General features: G+C 33.4%; 2 protein-coding genes and 1 pseudogene across 3 annotated transcripts; 2 read left to right on the top strand and 1 right to left on the bottom strand.

Moving 5' to 3' along the window:
- Positions 1-2,381: 2,381 nt before the first annotated feature.
- On the top strand, positions 2,382-10,808 carry LOC111296049 (ABC transporter B family member 20-like; annotated as a pseudogene). The gene is made up of 11 exons (XR_016325939.1): positions 2,382-3,030; positions 4,504-4,558; positions 4,656-4,831; positions 4,955-5,155; positions 6,077-6,336; positions 6,412-6,722; positions 6,839-7,061; positions 7,183-7,521; positions 7,669-8,481; positions 8,547-8,787; positions 9,024-10,808. The product of XR_016325939.1 is annotated as an ABC transporter B family member 20-like (transcript).
- A 463-nt stretch (positions 10,809-11,271) lies between these two features.
- LOC149515747 (photosynthetic NDH subunit of lumenal location 1, chloroplastic-like) lies at positions 11,272-13,143 on the bottom strand. The gene is made up of 5 exons (XM_089741787.1): positions 13,109-13,143; positions 12,272-12,421; positions 11,931-11,976; positions 11,688-11,819; positions 11,272-11,430 (listed from the first exon to the last, which is right to left on the bottom strand). Exons 1-5 carry the CDS (start codon positions 13,141-13,143, stop codon positions 11,305-11,307), a joined length of 489 nt encoding a protein of 162 aa, XP_089597913.1. The 3' UTR covers positions 11,272-11,304.
- Positions 12,826-14,939, top strand: LOC111296585 (aquaporin TIP1-2-like). Its single transcript, XM_022890966.2, has 3 exons — positions 12,826-13,466; positions 13,798-14,048; positions 14,402-14,939. The coding sequence occupies exons 1-3, from the start codon at positions 13,334-13,336 to the stop codon at positions 14,774-14,776; spliced, it is 759 nt and encodes a 252-aa protein (XP_022746701.2). The 5' UTR covers positions 12,826-13,333; the 3' UTR covers positions 14,777-14,939.
- Positions 14,940-16,731: the final 1,792 nt, after the last annotated feature.

The raw sequence follows: 16,731 nt of genomic DNA, 5'->3' as shown, positions 1-16,731 counted from the left end.
GAAAATAAAAAGACTGACCAAAAAACGTATTACATAGATGGCAGTCGATTCTAATTGAACCTTTTTGCTGCATTAGGGGATGCTTATTTTTGTTCAAAGCACTTCCTTTTGCAGCATCAGGCAACGCTAAGGTGAAGAGGAAACCCAAGGGACTTTGGAATCCTAAAATTTAGTGGCAGGTTTAAAATATTTTGAAAATATTCATTTATAATATATATAAAAAAATTTATTGATGAATTTATCAATTTTATCATAAAATATATTTAATTTTATTTTAAAAATTTCTTTAATTTTTTTTTTTTAATTTTCGGTGTTATGTATGAACACCTTAATTAATTATACATGTGGATCTGCCTCCCGACGAGATTATCATGCGAGAAAGTCCAGAAACAAGATTAGATCCATCAGATTGTCATACGTATTCTGTGCAGTTCTGAGTGACAGCAGACAGACACAGAGGAAATACAACCAAAGAAGGTACTGTAAAAGGCAATGAAACCACACCTGTTTGCATGGGAAAGGAAATATATATATATATATATATATATATGTAAGAGTTTATTTACAAAATATAAAATTAAAAAATTTTATATATTTTTTAGTTATTAATTTTAATAAATTTAAAAAAAAATGAAAGAGACAATTAAAAATAAAAAATGGTTTAATTTTATCCTTTAAATCTTTAAAATCAATAATTGAAAATATAAAATTAAAAAAAAATTTACACTATATAAATTAATTTCTCTTATGATTAGCCAAATATTTGCAAGGGTAACAAATCCAGCTTTGTAGCATTCTAAAAATTAGAATTTGGAGCATCATTTTGGACATTTAAAATTGAAAATCAAGACTCCATACATGAGATAATAAGATAAGAGTGAAAATTAGTGCTCGCCATTCTCCTAAACAAAGTCTTTATGCCTTTTTTTAATAATATGATTAGGGATAGAGATATTTAAGTGTCGACTATTTATTCGATTTGAAGGTTTGTTGAAGTTTTGAAATAATTTAAAATTTTGAATAAAATTTTTAGATTTGCTTAAATTTTGAATTAAATCTTAAATACAAAAATTAAAATTTAGATAGGTGCGACTCAAATTGAATAATATAGATAATTAAATTATTATAATTATATAAAATATAAAATCTTATTTTTTAAAAAATATTATATAAATTGAGCTAAATAGCTTGGTTTGTTTTTTTTTTTTTTTAACATAAGCTAGTTTGAAAAAAATTTAGACTTAAAATATCAAATTAGATCGGATATGAACAAATATAAAATTTATTAATATTAAATATGAACTCGATCCAAATTTAATTAAATTTTATCTATTAACTTCTTTAATTATGGATATTGTTAAGTTTTATAGTAAATTATTACATTTGAAATACTAAAAATGTATCTTCTTATATCAACATGTTGTACTCCAAATTATATTTTTTTACTGTTAGCTTTAACCTTAATTGACAAAAATGATTTTTTCTTTATTAATTGATTAATTTGCGTAGATACTGTATATCATTATATATCTTGTAAATATATCTTAAAATCTTTAAGTAACAGAAGAGAAACCTAGCCAAAAAAATCAGTCAAAGAAATCCAAGTTGGAATAACCAATTATTAAAATTATATATTTAGATAAAAATAATGTGAGAAAACTAAAAGAGTGAGAAACAGTATCAAATAAGAGAAAAAAAAAACGAAAGTGAACAGAGCAAATGAACTGGCAGAGGAAAAGGATTTACTCACCCCCTCATAATGCTGTCTGCTTTCTTACCTCCCATGGTCTAAAAAATACAATATTTTTATTTTATTTTAAAATTTTCTCCAATGAGAAATACTATAGTCACCCTGGCATTACACAGACCAGCATTTGTGACCAATAAAATAACCAATGTCAAGCGCAGATCCAGCCGTTCACACGAATACATGCCAACACAGATCTTCCCTTACGCAATTTCCAAAAATACCCCCTCATATTAAAAAAATTGATAAATCACATTATGACTTTTTTGTGTTTTTAACACCCATATTAGTGAATTATTTTTTTATTTAACATTTTACATCCTTTTCGTTTTGATTAGTTAGATTTAAAAAAAAAAAATCATAAAAAAGTTACAATTAAAAATAAAAAAATAAATTATAAGTATTAAAACTTAAAACTCAAATTGATTAGATATCTCTCTTAAAAATAATTACAATTTAATTAAGTTAAATTTCAAATTAAACTTTTTTTTTCAATTTAAAAAGCATTAAAGTGGCATATTAATTTTTCATTAAATTACCAAATAATATTGTAAAATATATATTTTTTTGATATTTTTGAAAAGTACAAGGGTTTAAGTGTAGTTTAACACAAGAACATAAAAATGAAAAAAAAAATCAAAATTTGTTCAAGCAAAATTCTCTTCTTGCCGGCACTTGACAGAAGAAAAAAAAGGATGGATGACTCCATGTTTTCTCTGTTTATCTGTTGTTTCCTTTGCCTTCTTTAACACGGTCTCCATTTGCACTAAAGAAAAGATAAATTAAAAAAAAACTGATTTTTTTTATAAAAATTTGCCCCTCTGATTTTAAAATTTCTGCTGAATTTAAAGAAAAGGAGAGTTAGGGTGTGGGTTTTGGTTTTGGTTTTGGTTTTTTTTGGAGATGATGATGTCGAGAGATTTGTTTGGGTGGTCACCACCCCACATACAACTGTTGACACCAGTATCGGAGGTTTCGGTGACGGCAATACAACTGCGGAAGCAGCTACTGTTGCTGTGGCGCCGGCGGAGGTGGGGGAAGAGATGGAGGAGGCGGAAGAGATTGAGGCTCCTCCGGCCGCCGTTCCGTTCTCAAGACTCTTCGCCTGTGCTGACAGGCTCGATTGGGTTCTCATGTTCGTCGGATCGCTTGCTGCTGCTGCTCATGGGACCGCTCTAGTTGTTTACAGGCATTGTTTTGCAAAGATTGCTCATGTCCTTGGAATTGGGTCGCCAGAACAGGGACCGGAGAGATTGGATGAGCAGTTTGAGAGGTTTATAGAGGTTAGCTTTTTTATTAAGTAAAATTTTTCATTTTGAGCATTTTGAAGGTTTGGTTTAGTGTTTTAGTCGATAAATTTTTTATAACTGAAGTGAATTACTAATGTTATGATCTTTGTAATTTTTTAGAATAATATTATTTGGATTTTATAGTTTTATAGGAGTCCAAAATTTTGGGATTTTATTTAACTAATGATGTTTTAGCTTTAAATTAGGGCAGATGGAACCTTTGATTCTGAATTGAAGCAATTCCCTTGATTTTTGGGTTTTAAGTGCATAAAGTTTGATTCTTGGTAGTGTTTTGGAAATGGGAAGGTACATAAAGTTTTGGGTTTTAGGTTTCTGGGGTTTGCAACTGCTTTTTTTTTTTTTTGGTTGTGGTTGGGGGAGGGGGTTAATTCTTATGATTTTAGGATCAATAGGCCAGAGTTAAGTATTAGCAACTTAGCATTACCCTTTGCTCTGAGAGAATTTACTTGTTTCTATGTTAGGTGCCAATACAATGAAGTGAGCTGCTTCATTAGTTTTAGATTTTCAGCTTGGTTTATTTAGTTATGGAATGGTACCGCTAGGAGAGTGATTGAGTGATGTTCCTAATTTAACGCCTGAGGTCGGTAGTTTCACATCAAGCATCAGGAGTTGGTGGCTGAGATTTGGCTGGCGGATTGTCAGGAAAATTTGTGGTGTAAAAGACCGTGATATTTTGAAAATCTTTGTTGTTTGAAACTAATGGTTATTGCTTGTACAGGATTAAGAAATGCCATAGCAAGATATGCTATTATGATATTTGGGTTGATCATTAACTAATGTCTTAACTCTTAACTACAATTTCTTCCCTCTAGGTTGGGGACAGACGGGTTCTTTCTTCCACATTCTTGATGCTAGACATCATTATAACAAAAGATGAGCATATTGTTCTGAAGTGAAAGATGTGATTATCTTAGATTATTTAAGAGGCTTGCACATTTGAGGAAGGTAAAAGGGAGGGAGTGGGATAGAGTGGGACACGAACTACAGAAAGAATGGAATTTTTAATGCTGGTGAATTAGTTAATTTTAAATCAAAGAGCCACTTTTTGATTGTAGTACAAGTTAGATGCTTAGGGTGCATCAAGTCAATTGGCCGCTCTCTCTTGTGTAGATGTGCTAACATGTGCAGGTAAAAAACTAAGTATATTTAGTTATTCTCGGCTTGTTAGTGAATAGTATTTTGTTTTTAATTATTATTATGAAGATATAGAAACTCTCTATTGCTGGGTTAACTCTAGATTGCCTTTACTCTTAGAGGTGTTAATTAGTAATATAATGTTCAAATCACATGGGGCAAAGCAAAACCACTTTTTGAGATTTGAGTTTCTGTCTAACATTATTTATCTCCTTTTTTCTTGCTATAAGCAACTATCATTGCAGTTTCCTTGAGACATTCTGTTACTTTATATTTGCGTGTATCACCTATTTTTTCATTCTTGTTCTGCAGCTTGCTTCAACCATTGTTTATATTGCTATAGGTGTTTTTGCTGCTGGCTGGATTGGTAAGTTGATTTATATCAAAATCAGTTATTGCTTCATTTCTGTTTTCTTCTGATTGATGCATCTTTTCTGCCTTTTGTCACTTGTTCTGTGTAATATAGATTTCATGTTGGATTTTGACGGGACAGCGGCAGTCTGCTATCATCAGGTGAAGATATGTTCAAGTATTATTGAACCAAGATATGAGCTTCTTTGATACTTATGGGAATAATGGAGACATAGTGAGCCAAGTATTGAGTGATGTACTGCTCATCCAGTCTGCTCTTAGTGAAAAAGTATGTTCAGTCACATGTTGCTTCACATGTGGGTTTCCTTGCTTTTCTAAGAAGTTACTTATCCTTTTGTGGAATTTCCTTGCAGATGACTGCTTTAGTCCTAATGCTCCTTTGGTTTTACAGGTTGGGAATTACATTCATAATATGGCAACATTTTTCCGTGGTCTAATTCTTGGTTTTGTCAACTGTTGGGAAATTGCCCTTATAACTCTAGCCACCGGTCCATTCATTGTTGCTGCTGGAGGCGTATCCAATATATTTCTTCATAGGCTTGCTGAGAACATTCAAGATGCTTACGCTGAGGCTGGTAGTGTTGCTGGTCAGGTTTTTCTCTTCTTCTTTTATCTGATCTTCTCTACTCTCCCCACCCTTTTTCAACCAGACCTTTTTTTTTTTTTTTTTGTTGTTAATATCAATTTCAAGTGAATGCTTATCTGTTGTATTGGTTGGTGAAAGGGATGTAAATTACCTATGTGCTTGATGTTCTTTTAGAATGACTTATCTAAATGGTATATATTGGCTTAAGAATGCAGTTACCATAAACATTAAATTAAATGAGTTTGTTTGAACTGGCTGCTAATGTAGGGACCTGTATAGTGGTCATGTTATTTGAAACATGGGATCATTTTAGGAGTTTGATTACAAAACTAAAAAACAATGTGTATAAGAACTTCCTCTGCTTGCCATCATTTCTGTTTCCAGTACAAATACTTATAGGGAGCTTTAGATGCCTATTGTTTGGAGACTGTTTGGCCAGGCTGGAGTTGTGGGAAAAAGTGCTGTTCAAGTAGAGCTTCAGGAAAGTGTTTTCAAATTGAAATAATTTGAATTAACTAAGAATATCTTTTGTTTATTTAAAATTTTTATTAAACTTGCCAATTGGCTTTTCTCTAGAGGTTCTTGTAAGAAGCTCCAACTTTGGGCTTCGGCTTTTAGCTCTCATAAGCTCATTTGCAGTTTTATAGAAGCTAAAACTATTTTTTGAAAACTCTATTTGAACCCAGCTTCTGCTTTCTGGAGTTAAGAAGCTGCTCCAAAAGCTAGGAGAGGCTTGCACTTGATATTTTCTTAATCATCCATGCATAGTACATATTATGCCTTTCTGGTTTCAGTAGTGTCGATTTTGTTGAATGGTTACTCAAATTCTTAGTTGAACTAAGCTTTCTACTTAGAATCAGCCTTCTGTACAGCCAAACAGAGTGTTGAAGTGGTGCTAATATACATATAGTTATCATCTTTCTGCAGGCAGTCTCTTACATTAGGACCTTATATGCATTTACAAATGAAACTTTGGCCAAATATTCTTATGCAACCTCATTACAAGCAACTTTGAGATATGGTATACTGATTAGTCTTGTGCAAGGGCTTGGGCTTGGATTTACATATGGGCTTGCATTATGTTCTTGTGCCTTACAACTTTGGGTTGGAAGGTTCCTGGTCACAAATGACAAAGCTCATGGTGGTGAAATCATAGCAGCTCTATTTGCTGTAATTTTAAGTGGCCTGTAAGCATCACTTTTCCCTCTTTTTCTGCTCCATGTTATCTCTACCGTCTTACCAATCTTTTCTTTGTTGTGCAGTGGGCTGAACCAAGCAGCAACAAATTTCTATTCCTTTGACCAAGGAAAAATTGCTGCTTATAGAACTTTTGAGATGATTAGCTGGTCATCCTCTGGTTCTAGCGAGGAGGGTAACATCCTACAGTCCATTCAAGGAAATATTGAGTTTTGGAATGTATATTTTAGTTATCTCTCTCTACCTGAAATCCTGATATTGAGTGGATTTTACCTCACTGTACCTGCTAAAAAGGCTGTGGCACTTGTTGGTAGAAATGGCTCTGGGAAAAGCAGTATTATCCCACTCATGGAGCGGTTTTATGATCCTACATTAGGTACTATGGTCATATGATTTTATATATCACATGCACTAGTATGCCATTTAAGGTTTGAAATCATTGGTGGTCAGTAAACCTTCATGATTTAAATGATTTTACTTTTTGTGATGTAGGGGAAGTTCTTCTAGATGGAGAGAATATTAAAAACCTAGAGTTGGAGTTGCTGAGAAGCCAAATAGGACTCGTTACTCAGGAGCCTGTCTTACTAAGTTTGAGCATAAAAGATAATATTGCTTGTGGGCGAGATGCTACATTTGATCAAATTGAAGAGGCTGCAAAAATAGCACATGCACATACATTTATTTGCTTACTTGAGAAAGGATATGAGAAACAGGTAAAATATGAAAAAATACGATATAAGTTTTGCCTATTTTATTAATCATCTTGATTATTTCTCCCTTATGGTCCTTTTTTTGTTTCTTTTTTTGAAATTTTTTACTATGAATTTCAGGTGGGGAGGGCAGGCAGGCTTGGCATTGACAGAAGAACAGAAAATCAAACTTTCTATTGCTAGAGCAGTGCTTTTGAACCTGACAATGCTTCTGCTTGATGAGGCTACTGGTGCACTCGATTTTGAAGCTGAAAGAACTGTTTAGGAAGCTCTAGATCTCCTCATGTTGGGACGTTCAACTATAATAATAGCTCGGAGGCTTGGTCTCATAAGAAATGCTGATTATATAGCTGTAATGGAGGAGGGTCAGCTGGTTGAAATGGGGACGCATGATGAGTTACTAGCCTTTGATGGTTTGTATGCAGAGCTCCTCAAATGTGAAGAGGCTGCAAAACTTCCAAGGAGGTAAATGGAGCTATAGATGCTTTTACTAAGAAGGCTGGAATACTATGTTTGAAAGTCCATTCCTTGACAGTGATTTATCTTCGTTTAGATTGAAAAAATGCTCCTTTCTTTCTAAATTCTGGTTTATTGTTGTTTATTCTCTTTCAGGATGCCAGTTAGGAACTACATGGAGACTTCAACTTTCCAAATTGAAAAGGATTCTTCAACAGTTCACAGCTTGCAAGAATCACCATGTCCAAAGTTTATCAAATCACCATCTCTCCAAAGAGTTCCTGGTGTATTTCGGCCCCAAGATGGTACTTTTTACTTACAAGAATCACCCAAAGCTCACAGTCCGCCACCAGAAACAATGCTTGAAAATGGCTTGCCTGTGGATGCCGGTGATAAGGAACTATCAATTAGGAGGCAGGATAGTTTTGAAATTGGACTACCGGAGTTGCCCAAGCTTGATGTTCATTCTACCCAGCGGCAGAAATCAAACGGTTCAGACCCAGAATCCCCTGTATCACCACTTCTGACATCTGATCCTAAAAGTGAACGTTCCCATTCTCAGAGTTTTAGTAGGCCTCACAGTCACTCCAATGACATCGTGATGAATTTTAAGAAAGCAAAGGATTCACATCATAGGAAAGCTCCATCCTTTTGGAGATTGACACAGCTTAGTTTTGCAGAGTGGCTTTGTGCTGTGTTGGGAAGCATCGGTGCCACAATCTTCGGCTCTTTCAATCCGCTTCTTGCTTATGTTGTTGCTCTGATAGTAACGGCATATTATAGGCGTGAGGAACGTCATCACATATGAGATGAAGTAGACAGGTGGTGTTTGATAATTGCCTGTATGGGTATACTGACGGTTGTCGCTAACTTTTTGCAACACTTCTACTTAGGCATTATGGGAGAAAAGATGACTGAACGGGTTTGCCGAATGATGTTCTCCAGTATCTGAATCTTAAAATTAATATTGTAAACTTACTGGAATGCTGAATTCCATGCATATTATTTACCTTGTTTTGCCAATTATGTTACAGCAATGCTGCGAATGAAGTTGGATGGTTTGATGAAGAAGAGAATAGTGCTGACACCTTGTCCATGCGATTGGCTAATGATGCTACATTTGTACGGGCTGCTTTTAGCAACAGACTTTCAATATTTATACAGGATAGTGCTGCTGTTATTGTTGCTATACTAATTGGGATGTTGCTTCATTGGCGGTTGGCACTTGTGGCATTTGCAACCCTGCCAGTTCTAACTGTCTCTGCTATTGCACAGGTTTGCATATCAATTTTTTTTTATGTTAAATGCGTTTATATATTTGGTTTTCACTTCATTATTGAAAACATGAAGTTTCTGGAGAGTTGTGCTTTGATGTTAATTGTTGTCAATTCCATGTATTGTCTATGTTTATTTTTCTGCCCTATATCTTTGCTTTTTTCTTTCTTATTGAATTTGGTTGGAAGATTGTCCTTGTCCGAATTTCTAAATATTGGGCTACTTAGATGTTACAGAAATTATGGCTTGCTGGATTTTCTAGGGGAATCCAGGAGATGCATAGGAAGGCATTATTGGTCCTTGAGGATGCGGTGAGAAACATTTACACTGTTGTAGCATTTTGTGCTGGTAATAAGGTAATGGAGCTCTACAGACTGCAACTGAAGAAAATATTGAAGCAGAGTTTTCTTTCATGGAATGGCAATAGGGTTTGCATTTGGCTTTTCACAGTTTCTGCTTTTTGCCTGCAATGCTTTTCTTCTTTGGTACACTGCCCTCTCTGTTAAAAGACGCTCTATGGATCTGCCTACGGCTATCAAGGAGTATATGGTTTTCTCTTTTGCGACTTTTGCACTGGTTGAGCCATTTGGGTTGGCACCATACATAAAGAGCGGAAATCTCTCACTTCAGTTTTTGAAATTATTGATCGAGTTCCTAAGATTGAGCCAGATGATAACTCATCATTGAAGCCACCTAATGTCTATGGAAGCATTGAGTTGAAAAATGTTGATTTCTGCTATCCTACGCGTCCAGAAATGTTGGTATTGAGCAATTTCAGTCTTAAAGTTAATGGGGGACAAACTTTAGCCGTTGTTGGAGTTTCAGGATCTGGGAAGAATACCATAATATCTCTGATCGAGAGATTCTATGATCCAGTTGCAGGTCAGGTTCTACTTGATGGCCGTGATCTAAAACTCTACAATTTGATGTGGTTGAGGAGCACCTTAGGTCTTGTTCAACAGGATCCCATTATTTTCTCAACTACTCTCAGGGAAAACATTATATATGCAAGGCACAATGCTAGCGAAGCTGAGATGAAAGAGGCTGCAAGAATAGCTAATGCTCACCATTGTATCAGTAGCTTGCCCCATGGTTATGACACGCATGTGGGTATGAGGGGTGTGGATTTGACCCCAGGACAGAAACAAAGAATCACTATTGCTTGAGTTGTGCTGAAGAATGCACCCATCTTGTTATTGGATGAAGCTAGCTTGTCCATTGAATCTGAGTAAAGCCAAGTGGTGCAGGAGGCACTTGATATGCTGATAATGGGGAACAAAACAACCGTTTTGATAGCCCATAGAGCCGCAATGGTGAGGCATGTTGACAACATTGTAGTGCTTAACGGTGGTCAAATTGTGGAGGAAGGAACACATGATTCTTTGCTAGTGAGAAATGGCTTGTATGTTCGTTTAATGCAACCTCATTTCAAGTGCCAGCATCGGCTGGTTTAGGTTGGCTTTACGATTGATTGTAACTAACATTGGTTCTTCTACATAGTACACGTCCCGCATATCTGAATTGCTGGAACTGCCACCAACCTGTGGGCTTCACTGAATCTCTTGGTTGAAAAATCCAGAATCAGAAAGGACAAATGGGGATGATGCAGCTTGTAATGATGTCCTCAGGTGACAATCAATCGAGGGTTGTAACAATGTCCACTCCGGTGAGTAGGCACAGCAGCAGCTATAGTTACATTGTTTAAAAGTAGGGCATAGATCCATATTCTTTATGAGTTTAAGCAGAGCATTAGATTGGGGCTGTGTGTTGTTTCCATTCTATATTATTTTTCTTTATTGATCAGAAAAGGGTTGATAATTTTAGTCCTATTTTCCAGGTTTTGCCTCTGATTTCTATAAATTTCTGCAACTCTTCTCTCCAAAGCTTGGATGATGTATGTGCCTAGCTGTAAAATTTTCAACTTTTGATTACCGATAGAATTAGAGGAAAAAATGTTGTAATCCCTGTAAATAAAAGTGCATATAATTTACAAATTTTTTACTTTGCCATCATTTCTGCTACTTGAGTAATGTTCTGCTATATCTCTTTTACTCTGCTAAGCTTTTCTTGCTCAGATGAACATAGAAATTTGTGACTGCTTAACACTTAAGAGAGCCTCATTAACAAAATTCAAGAAATGGATGGTAGTAATAGGGGAAGAAGTAAATTTCACAATTTGTGTATGTTTATTTTGTGTTTAATACATATAAATACAAAATTTATTGTATCATAATTTGTGTTGATGCAACAAACATAAATATTTTTATTTATTTTTACCAAATATATATAAGTTTTTATTAAAATTTTAAATTATCGTTTTCATGTGTTTTTTTTTTTTGTATTATTTTCATATAATGATATGTACAATGTTTAAAATTATCAAATCTAAAATGAATAGTAATAATTCAGGTTGATGATGCTCAACGACGAGAGAATCCCGTTGTTTCCGACTATAGACAATGAAACGAGTTGTCTTTTTCACAGGTTGAGGATTGCCCTGCTCTGTAAAACTGCATTTCAGATGTTAAGCACTTTGAAGGAGTCGGCCACCACTTTCAGCTTGTTGCGGGAGCTTCTCCACCGTCTTTCAAGTGCTCCCACAACCAGTGTGTAATATCTGCTTGCAAAGAAATGCAAGTCAATAGGTTAAAGAACACGAGGAAATCTTTCTCCTTTGTTGTAGTTCATATCTTCACACCAAGTAAAGACTCTGGATCAAATGAAGAAACCTGTCTTGTCAATTGATTTTGTGTAAATATGGCTAAGCCATTGTTCAAGGATTGCCATTTCCAACAAAAACGCATCAACTATTTTAGTTATAAAATGCGAACAAGTAATATGAGTATGACATAATAAGAACACGATAATTTAAAAAAAATAAAGATATAAATAAATGCAACAATTGAATTTGACATTTTTGAGATGATAAATTCTCTACGATTTCCAATGGCTATCGTTGCAAAGGAAGCACTGGCATAGTTGGGAGAGGTGAGTTGGTATTCAAAGGTGTAAAAATTTTTCCCATCACTTGTCTCTGCATTTTGATGAAAGAAAATTGTCAGACTCACAATTAAAGCTATATGCTATTTTGTTATCTCTTACTAATAAAAACTGAAAGAAAGTTGCATGTATTTTGTACAAACCTCTTGCATATCGAGAATATTGGCCACTTGATTGGCGATGCATAAACTTGATTAAAGAAAAAGTTAATAGAACTTCATTTTTTCCAAGTAATTCAAGGAAATAGACATGATAATTTTAATTAAGATAAGGTAACAAGATGCGAAAATAATACGAAAAAAATAATAAAATTTTAAAATTTTAACAAAATATAATTTTGATAAAATTAAAAATTGAATTTCATTTTTTACGTATTTATATAAATTATAATGCAACAATTTTTATGTTTTATACATATTAACACAAAATAAACAAGTAGAAGACAGAATTGCCATACGTACAAGAAAGCAAGCGTAAGAATTGCCATTCTTTTACCTCTTCTATTGGCCCCAAATCATGGATGTCTTTTTTATCAGTTGATATGAATCTCACCGTTGCATTGTGCAGTTGAAGAAATCTGTGCTTGTATGCAGAATCATGTCCCCTAAAGTCAAATTCCAAAGAAAAGCGACAGCTGAAATCAGATAAGGGGATTTGCAGCCAAAACCAAGGCTTCAATTTGTTAGTATTGAAACAACTTACAGTCCAATCTGATGGCTAGTAATAAGAAGGGATATTTCGTTTAGCCTCTAAATTATCATAATTTTTTAATGTGATATTTAAATTAAAATTTTTTTTATCATATATCTAAAATTTAATTTTGTGTATTAAATTATTTTAACTCTTAATACTATTAAAATAATATTAGTATGATATTTTAATATTGATATAAATAATACACGATTATTATTTGACAGTGATATACATGACAATTACATATTAGATCACAAGGCAGTTATATGTCATCCGTGTTAATATTTCAATGTCACATTAGCATTATCTAATGATGTTTAAGGGGAAACTTAATACATGAAAATTAAAAAATTTTTGTTTAGGTACTATATTAAAAAAGTGTAATAGTGCATGGGTCATATGGGAATTATTCCCAATAAGAATACCCGTTTGGAATGTCTCTGTCAAATGACAAAAGCAAGAAAAGTTGAATATTCAAATGACGGTTTCCAGCCGCCAATCTCGCGGGTCTCTACGAGACTTTCAATGGACCACACACCACACAATCATCATGAGGTCCCACCATCATTTGGTCGGCGATCCAGATCGCTTCCTCGCCGAGTTCTCCGTTGCTAAAATTAATCACAACCACACACGTAGCAAACTACTCTTCCTCTGTGTCATTTCTTACCGGGTACCTGCATTACCGGTTCCTTGGCCGTTATTTTAGGTATGTACAAAAGAAAGCTCTTGCTAAACACTTGACACAAATTTGAGAGCTATATTCTTAGAAAGCAAAAGAGCAAGAAACAGTTCTTGATACTTCTTTTGAAAGAGAAAATTTGCATTGATAATTTGTTATTTTTCCTTGAAAATGCCGATTAATAGAATTACGGTTGAAACATCGAGCGAATCGAGCCATCCAGATGCGATAAAGGCAGCTTTCGCAGAGTTTTTTTCAACGCTTATTTTTGTATTTGCCGGAGAAGGATCCGGCATGGCTTTTAGTAAGTTTCAAATTTTCGAATATCATTATGTTTTTGATAAAAATAGAATGTTTATTTTCATGCAATTATGGGCTTAGAAATTTTTTTTGGATAAGGATATGTTTGGATGTACAGTGGGGTACAGTGGGATTGTATTGTTATCTGTTCAGTGAAAAATATATTTTATTTTATTGGACCGTTCATCCAAACATAACATATAATAAATTTTTAAAATGAAAATTTGTTGCTTTAAAATATATTAATTCATAGTTACTAGTCGAATGATTAAAAAAAAAACCATTGAATTAGTTGAAACAATGATTATTACTGGGCTGATGCTTCTTGTTGGCAGACAAGTTAACGAATAATGGGTCAAGCACACCTGCCGGTCTTGTAGCTGCATCGTTGGCTCATGCATTTGCCCTTTTTGTGGCTGTTTCTGTTGGTGCTAACATTTCAGGGGGTCATGTCAATCCTGCTGTGACCTTTGGGGCTTTCATTGGTGGCAGCATTACTTTGTTGAGAGGCATTTTGTACTGGATTGCACAGTTGCTAGGGTCAGTCGTGGCTTGCTTCCTTCTTAAGTTTGCTACCGGCGGATTGGTAAGAAACTTGTGAAAATTTTAATCAATCTTGGTCAGACTTAAGAGTACATGCATCTGCCACACGAACATTTTATTCAATTGATTGGCATATAATCTTTTTATCGGAGCTTTCAAATCTACTTAGTCTTAAATTTTTTAGCAATTTAAAACTGTTTTTGTATAAAAGAGATCACAACTTGAGACGGAGAGAAATGGTTGTTGGTATTGAGATTCAAACTTCAAACAAATTAAACTTGATAGATGTCACTTTTTAATAATGGTTGCATAAACCGAATTAAGCTCTGATTCAACAACCTGAAAATGTTAAATATAAGTTCAATGTTTAATTTTAGTGGATTTGATCATTTGCAGGAAACACCAGCTTTCTCGCTATCATCTGATGTATCCGCCTGGAACGCACTTGTGTTTGAGATTGTGATGACTTTTGGCCTCGTCTACACAGTATATGCCACAGCAATGGATCCAAAGAAAGGAAATTTGGGGATAATTGCTCCTCTTGCAATTGGTTTCATAGTGGGTGCTAACATCTTGGCTGGTGGTGTTTTTGATGGTGCCTCAATGAACCCAGCAGTGTCATTTGGTCCTGCTGTTGTTAGCTGGACCTGGACTAACCACTGGGTCTATTGGCTTGGTCCATTGATTGGGGCCGCCATTGCTGCCATTGTCTATGACAACATCTTCATTGGTGATGGCACCCATGAACCTCTTTCTACCACTGATTTTTAGGTGATGGAGAGAATAAACAAATTGGGAAAGGAAGAAGAGGTTTCTCAGGGTGAAATTGGGGTTTGTTGTAGTTGTAGTTCGTTCTAAATTTGTGTTATAGGAGTGTATAAGAGCTTCTTGGCTCTCCTGATCTGAAAAACTTGAGAAATTCTAGTCCATGATCAATCCCTTTCAATAAATTCCATGTAAGTTATGCTAATATATCATCTATAGACCGGAAACTACCATCTAAATTTACAAGGAATTATCATGAAGGGATGAAAAGAAAAAGACGTCTAAACAGAAATATACATATGTTAGGTGGGTGTTTGGCTAAGCTTATGGAATGGCTTATCTACTACAAAAACATAAATCATTTGGCTTTCATAATTTTAAGAGTTTTAACTTACACAGGAAATAGATTAAACTTTTAGACGAAAATATAAATTATTTAATAACAAGTTTTTCACGAAAATATTTTATATTCTCAGTTTTTTTCTTCAAAAATTTGTAAAATTATAAGAAAAATTATATTATTTTACATTATTTTTATTTCATCAAATTTTTTATTGAATTCTTTTGTTTTTTTTATTATAATTAACCGAAATATCCTTTTTTACCTAAAAACTTATAATTTAATTTAATAAAATTGATTATTTAATTTTTATTTATTAGAAATATATAAAAATACTATCGAATAAATTTTTTAACGTTTTACAATACTTTTATATTAAGTTTGCCAAACATTATTTTAACTTTTCTTTATAACACTTTTAAAACAGCTTTATTTTAGCAACGCTTTTTATAAAAGCTTGGGTTGGACCAAACAAGCTTAGATGCAAGGTTTTCGAGCTTTGGTATATATTTAACAATTAAATAGATATATATTTAATAAATGAAGGGCATTCAATAATTGCAGTTAATTAAATATTAAATTACCATTTTAATCTTAAGTTTAATTTATGAACTAAATTAAAGTTAATTAATTAAGTAAATATAGTTATGTGAGGATAGTTATGCTTTTTGGACTTGATCTTGAAAATTGAGAGTAATTATGCAATCTAACCAGACAATTTTAGTTATTTATGTCACATAATTGTATGTGTCGTACAAAAATTTTATGGCTCAATCCAATGAAAATTGTGAAGTACACTCAAAATAGTGATGTATTGAGTCACAAGCAAACTGATAGGGAAGCAAGGAACTTATGAGACAAAGATGACAACTGGAATTAGCTTCATTGATTTCTTCAATTACCCAATTCCTGTTAGAAAAGTTGGATTAATCACATTAGAATTAAAATGGATCATAGGTAAAGCAGAAAAGAAACAGAATTGATACTATTTGGAGAAATGAATGAGCAAGAAAGGGATAAAGAAGGGCTAGACAGGAAACTACCAAAAGAAAAAGAAGAAGAAAAGGCATAATCTAAGCAAGCTCTTAGTTATTTTCAAGTTGAAGATCAAACCACTATTGCAAACTACCAAATTTATAATTGCAAGGAAATAATAATAATAATGACAACTTTGAAAGGAGCCATGATTAAATTCGAAGTTTAGTTTAATTGGTTCGTATAGTTATTTTTATGAAGTGATATCATAAATTGATATTTAAATTTCAACATTTATAATTTTTTTTTATCTTAGGCTGAAATATTCTTTATAAAAAAGACACAATTTTAAAATAAAAAATTACAAATGTTAATCATTTCTTAAAAATTATTATATAAACCAATTTAATTTTACTTTTGAAAAGTAAAAGAAAAGCTTATGCTCTCATATTTCAATTGTTTCTACTTTATCTTTATTGATTGCACAAGATAAGTATAATTTAAAAAAGAATCATATATAATCTCAATCAAACAATGAAAGGATGATTTGTATGGTTAGAATATATAAAACGCCATTGATTTTTCACCTAAATGGTTTATCACAAACATAAACTTGAAGATATCAATAAAATAAAATTCATTTCTT

The sequence above is a fragment of the Durio zibethinus genome, chromosome 12 (assembly GCF_047325235.1).
Source record: "Durio zibethinus cultivar Kanyao isolate XHJ-2024 chromosome 12, ASM4732523v1, whole genome shotgun sequence".
Lineage (NCBI taxonomy): Eukaryota > Viridiplantae > Streptophyta > Magnoliopsida > Malvales > Malvaceae > Durio > Durio zibethinus.
The sequence above is the reverse complement of the archived record's forward strand: the minus strand, read 5'-3'. Positions and strand labels throughout refer to the sequence as shown.